This window comes from Oncorhynchus kisutch, linkage group LG30, assembly GCF_002021735.2.
Source record: "Oncorhynchus kisutch isolate 150728-3 linkage group LG30, Okis_V2, whole genome shotgun sequence".
In the NCBI taxonomy this organism is placed as follows: Eukaryota; Metazoa; Chordata; class Actinopteri; order Salmoniformes; family Salmonidae; genus Oncorhynchus; species Oncorhynchus kisutch.
Genome location: NC_034203.2, coordinates 37,837,840 through 37,848,119, shown reverse-complemented (window position 1 = coordinate 37,848,119; position 10,280 = coordinate 37,837,840). Strand labels below are relative to the sequence as shown.

Genomic DNA, 10,280 nt, shown 5'->3' with positions numbered 1-10,280 from the left:
TGGAGGACAAAGAATGTTGAGTTGCATCCAAAGAACTCCATACCTACTGTGAAGCATGGGGGTGGAAACATCATGCTTTGGGGCTGTTTTTCTGCAAAGGGACCAGGACGACTGATCCGTGTAAAGGAAAGAATTTATGGGGCCATGTATCGTGAGATTTTGAGTGAAAACATCCTTCTATCAGCAAGGGCATTGAAGATGAAACGTGGCTGGGTCTTTCAGCATGACAATGATCCCAAACACACCGCCCGGGCAACGAAGGAGTGGCTTCGTAAGAAGCATTTCAAGGTCCTGGAGTGGCCTAGCCAGTCTCCAGATCTCAACCCCATAGAAAATCTTTGGAGGGAGTTGAAAGTCCGTGTTGCCCAGCAACAGCCCCAAAAATTCACTGCTCTAGAGGAGAACTGCATGGAGGAATGGGCCAAAATACCAGCAACAGTGTGTGAAAACCTTGTGAAGACTTACAGAAAACGTTTGACCTCTGTCATTGCCAACAAAGAGTATATAACAAAGTATTGAGATAAACTTTTGTTATTGACCAAATATTTATTTCCCACCACAATTTGCAAATAAATTCATAAAAAATCCTACAATGTGATTTTCAGGATTTTTTTTCTCATATTGTCTGTCATAGTTGAAGTGTACCTATGATGAAAATTACATATTTTTAAGTGGGAGAACTTGCACAATTGGTGGCTGACTAAATACTTTTTGCCCCACTGTACATCTACATATATACATCTACATATATATAGATATATACATCTACAGTAGGCAGAGCGGACTCAAAGGGCAACACACGTCATTAATATCAAACCTGCCACAAACCCCTCGGACACTGCCAATAGCATGGTCCGAGTGATACATTGCGAACGATGAAGAACTGGACTGGATAAAGAAGTCTGCAGTGATAGATCAGACGTGGGAGAAATTTTCAGCTACTGTTGGAAGACCAATAGAAAATGCTTTGTTGTTTTTGAAAACCAGTGTGTTTCAGCATCACAGCCTTCATCATGAGGATAGCAACAGCCTCCTGCACAGTACGCTACTCCTATAGTATGTATCACTATGGAACTGGTAGTCTAGTAAGAGATCAACTATATGTGTTTCCACGGATCTCTCTTCGTGCACCTATGAGTTTAAGACAGTATTAACACTATATTAACAGGGCCACAAATGGAAACACAAACAGATAAAGATGAAAAGACAGTCAGACAGGCAGATAGGTTAACAAGTTGACAGGCAGACAGGCTGACTGTCAGACAGGCTGACAGGCAGACAGGTTGACAGGCAGATAGGTTGACAGGCAGACAGGTTGACAGGCAGACAGGTTGACAGGCAGATAGGTTGACAGGCAGACAGGTTGACAGGCAGACAGGTTGAAGGGCGGACAGGTTGACTCATCAAAAGAAGCATAAACAGGGTTTTTATCCATCCACCCACCCACCCTCCATCCTTCCATCCCTCCATACCTCCATCCCTCCCTCCATCCCTCCATCCCACCATCCCTCCATCCCACCATCCCTCCATCCCTCAGCAGCATAAATAAAACCATATTTTCAGTCCTCTAAACATATCCAATTAATTCACAACACTGTGTATGGAGCCTCTGTATCTATATTCCTGTATCTGTCTGCCCTGGCTTAGTCATTCAGAGAGATGAGAGGGAGAGAGGTTGAGATAGAAGGGTAGAGGGTGGAGTCATTCAGAGAGAGAGATGAGGGGGAAAGAGGTTGAGAAAGAAGGGTAGAGGGTGGAGTCATTCAGAGAGAGAGATGAGAGGGAGAGAGGTTGAGATAGATAGAAAGAGGTAGAAAGAAGGGTAGAGGGTGGGTTCCAAGAGAAAGAAAGAGAGACAAATGTGTCCACAAGTGCCTGGAGTGAGGTGTCTGTCCTTGGTTTGTCCTCTTATAAGCCACAGAAGCTGCCAGGCAGGATAGATACCTCAGTCCCTGCCTCACCCCAGCTTTATTGTGATGGCTTACTGCAGTAGGAATCTCAAGGACAGGCGTCTCGCTCTGTTCACAAACACCTGCGTGGAAGGATAAGGCTTAAACTGTCACAGATTCCCCCGGTGCTGCTGCTCATTCCCTTCTAGGCATCACTGAACTGGATCATTACCACCGACCCCGGACTGTCTTCTCTCATTACGCACACCTGGTTCCCATTCCCCCTGATTAGTATGTGTAGATATGTGCCCTCTGTTCTCCTTGGTCCTTGTTGATTATTGTTCCATGTCCATTGGTCTTGTGAGTACCTGTGCTCTGTTCTATCGCCTTGTGTGTTACCGTGTTAGTGTGTACTTGTTGTAACGGCTCTCGTCCCGTGTATTGTTGTTACGGGTCTCGTCCCGTGTATTGTTGTTACGGGTCTCGTCCTGTTTATTGTTGTTACGGGTCTCGTCCTGTTTATTGTTGTTACGGGTCTCATCCCGTGTATTGTTGTAACGGGTCTCGTCCCGTGTATTGTTGTCACGGGTCTCGTCCCGTGTATTGTTGTTACGGGTCTCGTCCTGTGTATTGTTGTCACGGGTCTCGTCCCGTGTATTGTTATTACGGGTCTCGTCCCGTGTATTGTTATTACGGGTCTCGTCCTGTGTATTGTTGTTACGGGTCTCGTCCCGTGTATTGTTGTCACGGGTCTCGTCCCGTGTATTGTTGTTACGGGTCTCGTCCTGTGTATTGTTGTCACGGGTCTCGTCCCGTGTATTGTTATTACGAGTCTCGTCCCGTGTATTGTTATTACGGGTCTCGTCCTGTGTATTGTTGTTACGGGTCTCGTCCCGTGTATTGTTGTTACGGGTCCCGTGTATTGTTGTTACGGGTCTCGTCCCGTGTATTTATTAGAGCTTTACATCTTGATCTTTGTTTGGGTTACATATATATATGTGTGTGTGTTTGTTTTGGAGCTTCGTCCCCGTCATGTTCATGGCGTACGCTATTTTGGGTAGTGTCATAAAAAAAACTATTTTCGTATTCTTGCGCCTGTTTCCAATCATTATACAACGTGACATAAATCAAATCAAATCAAATTTATTTATATAGCCCTTCGTACATCAGCTGATATCTCAAAGTGCTGTACAGAAACCCAGCCTAAAACCCCAAACAGCAAGCAATGCAGGTGTAGAAGCACGGTGGCTAGGAAAAACTCCCTAGAAAGGCCAATACCTAGGAAGAAACCTAGAGAGGAACCAGGCTATGTGGGGTGGCCAGTCCTCTTCTGGCTGTGCCGGGTGGAGATTATAACAGAACATGGCCAAGATGTTCAAATGTTCATAAATGACCAGCATGGTCGAATAATAATAAGGCAGAACAGTTGAAACTAGAGCAGCAGCACAGTCAGGTGGAAGTTGAAACTGGAGCAGCAGCATGGCCAGGTGGACTGGGGACAGCAAGGAGTCATCATGTCAGGTAGTCCTGGGGCATGGTCCTAGGGCTCAGGTCCTCCGAGAGAGAGAAAGAAAGAGAGAAGGAGAGAATTAGAGAACGCACACTTAGATTCACACAGGACACCGAATAGGACAGGAGAAGTACTCCAGATATAACAAACTGACCCCAGCCCCCCGACACATAAACTACTGCAGCATAAATACTGGAGGCTGAGACAGGAGGGGTCAGGAGACACTGTGGCCCCATCCGAGGACACCCCCGGACAGGGCCAAACAGGAAGGATATAACCCCACCCACTTTGCCAAAGCACAGCCCCCACATCACTCTTTAACACAGCACAGTGTTTATCAGTGGGGTGTTAGACAGCAAACAAGCAAACAAACTCACACATACAGGCAAACACACACACATGTTCAAACACACATAGATTCACACACAGAGACAAACAAACTAATTAAATACACACACCTCAAACCCACTCATCCTTCTGTTTTTGCTAAATACCAATATTTGTCTGCCCTCTGCCCACAGTGTACACAGCAAGCAATCCGTTAACATGAGATATACCCCCCAGCCAGGCCTGGGGTTGGAAAATAATGACTTTTGGAACTTTTGAGCCTTAGGGCAGGCCACTGAAAAGGGCACTGTTGTGAAAGAGGGCATATGAAGTGTTGTTTTGCGAGTGTACATCAGGCTACTCTGTTGCTATGGGTATAGGCATTGGTAATCTACCATTACCTTGGAAGGTGAACCATTGGCTAAGAATTCATAGAATTTGATGACCAACACACGCCCCCAGCAATCTCTCCATCTCTTTCAGTCTTTTTATCTTTCTCTGTTTCCCTCCGCCTCTCTCTCTTTCCCTCTCAGAACAAATGTATTGTTGTTCACGCCTGACATGTTCGCCTCTCCACCTCCCACCTGTTTCACCCACACACTCTGGCTCTCTCTGCTGTATGTAGGCTCGCAGAATGAGCTGCTCATGAAAGGGAATCACTCTTAAAAAAATTTTTTTTATCCCACTCTGATCTAGGTTCATCTCGCTTTCAACTTCATTAATCTCCCTGTTTTACATTTTATCCTTCAGCATCCTGTTGCAATTGAATTTGTTGATTAGACTACAGGTCTGTAAGGGTATCATTTTATCATCTAAACTCTCTGTGTGATTTCCTTTTCTTCGATATTGGCCTGTTGGGTTGTATTGTGTTATCGTCATGCCAATGTATTCTTGTTTTGGTTAGAGAAAGAAAGACAGATAAAAGGAGAGAGGTAGAGAAGGGCAGAGGGTGGATTAAAAGAGAAAGAAAGAGAGAGATGTACGGTATTGTATAGCTACCAAATTGCACTGCTTGCCAAGCATAATTGCCCCTTGCGGGACATATTAAGTACATGGTATTGAATAACATGTTCCAGAGATTCCGGTCTCTCTTGGTTAGACACCTTGTATCCTTGCATTACTTACTCCCATTAATAAATATCAGCTTTCTGGTGTATTTCCACACCACCATGACCCTGCAGTACCACTCTATACCCTGAGGCCAAACAGAACCGACAAAGGTCCACTACGACCTCTCGTAGTGGTCCACTAAGGTTCTCTCTCTCTCTCTCTCTCTCTCTCTCTCTCTCCAGTCTGGCACTGCGGCATTTGGATTAATATTACCTCAGCAAACATTATCTCATTCCACTGCACTGGCCATAGAAGGATGGAGGATATATTCTGGGTTTCTTGGTACGAATCCTTTCACCGGTTTCCCTTTTGTTTGTATAGTTTTTTTAACTCGCCCCTTTAGCAGCAGGCTTGCTTTCAAATGGCTTCTGAATCGAGCCTTTTGAGAGGTTGTTTGGCGATTATTATTCAATGAGACTGAACTGAATGGATTAATTGATGTACTCAGCTGTGGTATTGGAGCTCGGCAGCAATACAGACATGCAGATGGAATTGAAATGGTCCCTTCATTCGGAGTCTGTGAGAAAGAAGAAAAGATGACTAAAGTGACGCAGCGATCTATGGCACTGCATCTCAGTCCTAGAGGCATCACTACAGACCCTGGTTTGATTCCAGGTTGTATCACAACCGGCCGTGATTGGGAGTCCCATAGGGCGGCGCACAATTGGTCCAGTGTCGTCCCAGTTAGGGTTTGGCCTGGAGGGGTGGGCTGTCTGGGGGGTAGCCTAGTGGTTAGAGCGTTGACCTAGTAACCGAAAGGTTGCAAGTTCGAATCCCCGAGCTGACAAGGTACAAATCTGTCGTTCTGCCCCTGAACTGGCAGTTAACCCACTGTTCCTAGGCCGTCATTGAAAATAAGAATTTGTTCTTAACTGACTTTCCTAATTAAATTTAAAAAAAATAATAATAATAATAAAATATAAATGGGTTTGTTATTTGCGGTAGCTTCTTTGTTGTTCTAATATCCCAAACTGACATGTCAGTTTCAGTTTCACCAATGAAGGATTCTAGCTAATGAGAAGTGATCTTTCTGAGGTTGTAGAAGAAGGAGTCTGAGGCGCCCTCTAATGTCTCAGAACTACTCCTACAAGTTAGAGTATCTTCATCATATCAGGTTTCATCTGTGAGAAGGGACGTTCCACTCAAAACACAACCTTCCATGTACAGATGAATGGACCAATCATATAAGGTTGTGGAACGTTTCTTTAGAACATTATTTCCCCTTATTTTTGCTAAACTCTCTTGACTCCCTTCTTCCAGAATGTGGGAAACAGCAACCTATACCTACACCCCCTCTGTCCCTCCCATATCCCTCCCGTATCCCTCCTGTATCCCTCCTGTATCCCTCCTGTATCCCTCCCATATCCCTCCCGTATCCCTCCTGTATCCCTCCTGTATCCCTCCCGTATCCCTCCTGTATCCCTCCTGTATCCCTCCCGTATCCCTCCTGTATCCCTCCTGTATCCCTCCCGTATCCCTCCTGTATCCCTCCTGTATCCCTCCTGTATCCCTCCCGTATCCCTCCCGTATCCCTCCTGTATCCCTCCTGTATCCCTCCTGTATCCCTCCCATATCCCTCCTGTATCCCTCCTGTATCCCTCCCATATCCCTCCCGTATCCCTCCTGTATCCCTCCCATATCCCTCCTGTATCCCTCCTGTATCCCTCCTGTATCCCTCCTGTATCCCTCCCATATCCCTCCTGTATCCCTCCTGTATCCCTCCCGTATCCCTCCTGTATCCCTCCTGTATCCCTCCTGTATCCCTCCCATATCCCTCCTGTATCCCTCCTGTATCCCTCCCATATCCCTCCTGTATCCCTCCTGTATCCCTCCTGTATCCCTCCTGTATCCCTCCCATATCCCTCCTGTATCCCTCCCATATCCCTCCTGTATCCCTCCTGTATCCCTCCTGTATCCCTCCCATATCCCTCCCGTATCCCTCCTGTATCCCTCCCATATCCCTCCCATATCCCTCCCGTATCCCTCCTGTATCCCTCCTGTGTCCCTCCCGTAACCCTCCCGTAGCTAGCAGGTTTTTAATGTTTTTGTCTCTGCAGAGATTGTGAGGGCGATGACCCATTTGATCAACAATGGCATGTCCATGTACTGGGGGACATCACGATGGTCTGCCATGGAGATTATGGTAAGTAGGCAAATTCTCTCTCAACTTCCCAATACGTCAACTTCATATTCTCTTCAGCAGTGTGTAGACCTGCATGATCTGTCCACATAATAATTCACTGTAGCATGCTTGGGATATAAATGCTTTTGGAGTCTGACATTAGAGAGTAAACAGACATTATAGTGGTTGAAAAGGAGAATGAAGTCTGAAAAGTTCAGGTGCTGTCTTGGAATATCAATAATTTTGAAGATATGGAAGTTTGGTCTGACATTAACATGAAAAGGTGAATAGAGTCAGCATTGTTCTCACCTTGGTTCTGCCCCTCTTCCCTTCTCCTCTCCTCTCAATTTTTTTTCAGGAAGCATACTCGGTTGCACGGCAGTTTAACCTGATCCCTCCGGTGTGTGAGCAGGCTGAGTACCACTTCTTCCAGAGGGACAAGGTGGAGACACAGCTACCTGAGCTCTACCATAAGATAGGCAGGTGTAATAGTAACACCATTTCACAAACCTTTTAGATTTGTCACACTTTGGGACTGCATTCAAGTGTCCTATAAACGCCCTTGAAACCAGGATCAGACTGGTAACAGACTGTGCAGTAGTAGTTCACCCCAAAATTCAAAGTTTGTCAAAAGTGGTCTGATGTCGAACTGAGTCAATATTCCAAACTGCAAAAGGTAAACTCTTGATACTTTTGTCCTTCAGTACCATGATAATCTGATGATTACCCTGCCTGTCATGTGACCTAACTCCCATGTGCCATTGCAGGTGTGGGTGTGGTCTCCTGGTCACCTCTAGCCTGTGGAATCATCACTGGGAAGTATGAGAATGGCATCCCAGAATGCTCCAGGGCCTCCATGAAGGTACTGCTCGTATCTGCTTGTCCCAACAACATCTGAGGGGATTTATGAATGTCAGCTTGTTCCTCAGGTGGTGTCTAAGACTGGTCTTCTTCCTCTCTTCCAGCCGTACGCCTGGTTAAAGGATAAGATAGTGAGCGAAGAAGGGAGGAAACAACAGGCCAAGCTGAAGGAGCTCACTACCATCTCTGAAAAGCTGGGCTGCACTCTGCCACAATTAGCTATCGGTAAGATATCAGTAACGCAAATGCTGAAAAGACAAAGTGGATGGTTTTCACAAAGCTTAGGCTCAAATAGCGTTTTTATTTTAGTAACAAGTCCTGTTTTTTTTCCAAGCGAGAAAGTGGCTTGTTTCCACTACTTTCGAGCCTGTAATTGATTTTGGTGATATATTGTATGCCCCTGTGGCATCATTACATATGCTGGAACCTGTGTACCAAAGCCCTCACACATCACTGTAACCTTGACATGAGAGTGGGCTGGTCTTCCTTAGCTCTTCGGAGATGAAACCATTGGTAGGTTTTATTCAGAAGGCCATATTGAGACGGCTCCCATTTAACTTGTGTAACTACATTGTCCAGCAGACAAATTAAAACTATCGCCTGTGTTCACTTGATTGTGCCTAAGGCCCGTAGAGAAAAAGCTTTCCAGTTCTCTGCCCCTTACTTGATGTTTGTATTCTATTCAACTGAGCAAGTGAGTTAGGATCAAATTCTTATTTACAATGATGGCCTACCCCAGCCAAACAATGCTGGACCAATTGTGCACCGCCCTATGTGACTCCCAATCATGGCCAGTTGTGATACAGCCTGGAATCAAACCAGGGTCTGTAGCAATACCTCTAGCACTGAGATACAGTGCCTTAGACCACTGCGCCACTCGGGAGCCCAATCACACGCATGGAACGAGCTTCAAAGGGTGCTGAAATTACAGGAGCTCGTCCCTATAATTTATTTTAAAGAAGGGTTACACACTATGATGCCAAATGAAATGGTGGGGCTGTCATTGTTTTGAACCCTAGTTGCACCACACTTTCCCAAACCATCCTGCTGTTCAATGTGTAGTGCTTTGTGTTTTATGTTATAAATGTGTCTGCAACTTTGTGTGCTGCTATTTTGGCCAGATATTTTAAGAGATTGTTCATCTCAATGAGACTAACCTGGTGAAACAAAGGTACCCCAAAAAATAGACAAATAACCATGCTGGATGTGGAAGACGACCCTTTACGAGTAATGGAGGGACTACCTCCATAAGGGACTTGTCCAATAACAAACGTACATTTTCTTTTTCCATTGCAAAATGTTTTCCGTTGCATGCCCTGATGAACTCAACCCTGTTACCTCCCCTTCTCTCTCTCTGCAGCCTGGTGTCTGAGAAATGAAGGAGTGAGCTCAGTGCTGCTGGGAACATCCAACCCCATCCAGCTTGCAGAGAATCTGAGGGCCATGGAGGTAAGGAGCTTCTCTCATATAGTTTACTTTTTTCATTAAGGGAAGAAGGACTACCTTGAAGAATACATTTTAAGCTGTTTTAGGCGCAATGCAAAATCGACCCTGAGACTCTATGCCCACAGGAGGTTGGTGGCAGCTTAATTGGGGAGAATGGGCTCATGTTAATGGCTGGAGTGAATAGGTGGAATGATAACAAACACATCAAACAAATCAAATCAAATTGAACTTTATTTGTCTCATGCGCCGAATACAACAAGTGTAGACCTTACCGTGAAATTCTTACTTACAAGGCCTTAACCAACAGTAAAGTTCAAGAAGAGTTTTAAGAAAATATTTACAGAATAAACTAAAGTATACAGGGGGTACCGGTACTGAGGCAGTGTGCGGGGGTACAGGTTAGTAGAGGTAATTTGTACATGTAGGTAGGGGTGAAGTGACTATGCATAGATAATAAACAGCGAGTAGCAGCAGTGTACAAAACAAATGGAGGAGGGCGGGGGAGGAGGGGGTCAATGTAAATAGTCCGGGTGGCCATTTTATTAGTTGTTCAGAAGTCTTATGGCTTGGGGGTAGCAGCTGTTAAGGAGCCTTTTGGTCCTAGACTTGGCGCTCCGGTACCGCTTGCCGTGCGGTAGCAGAGAAAACAGTCTATGACTTGGGTGACTGGAGTCTCTGACAGTTTTATGGGCTTTCCTCTGACACCGCCTATTATATAAGTCCTGGATGGCAGGAAGCTTGGCCCCAGTGATATACTGGGCCGTACGCACAACCCTCTGTAGCGCCTTACGGTCAGATGCCGAGTAGTTGCCATACTAGGCTATGATGGAACTGGTCAGGATGCTCTCGATGGTGCAGCTGTAGAACCTTTTGAGGATCTGGGGACCCATGCCAAATCTTTTCAGTCTCCTGAGGGGGAAAAGGCTTTGTCGTGCCCTCTTCACAACTGTCTTGGTGTGTTTGGACCATGATAGATTGTTGGTGATGTGGACACCAAGGAACTTGAAACTCTCGA

The 10,280-nt window shown here is 45.6% G+C and overlaps 1 protein-coding gene across 1 annotated transcript in view; it reads left to right on the top strand.

The window, feature by feature from the left end:
- kcnab1b (potassium voltage-gated channel subfamily A regulatory beta subunit 1b) overlaps positions 1-10,280 on the top strand; it is a 67,256-nt gene that overhangs the window by 53,610 nt on the left and 3,366 nt on the right. The window contains exons 9-13 of the mRNA XM_031810659.1: positions 6,894-6,979; positions 7,317-7,437; positions 7,726-7,820; positions 7,924-8,044; positions 9,180-9,268. Coding sequence (XP_031666519.1) covers positions 6,894-6,979; positions 7,317-7,437; positions 7,726-7,820; positions 7,924-8,044; positions 9,180-9,268 — 512 coding nt within the window. The remainder of the gene's footprint in view (positions 1-6,893; positions 6,980-7,316; positions 7,438-7,725; positions 7,821-7,923; positions 8,045-9,179; positions 9,269-10,280) is intronic.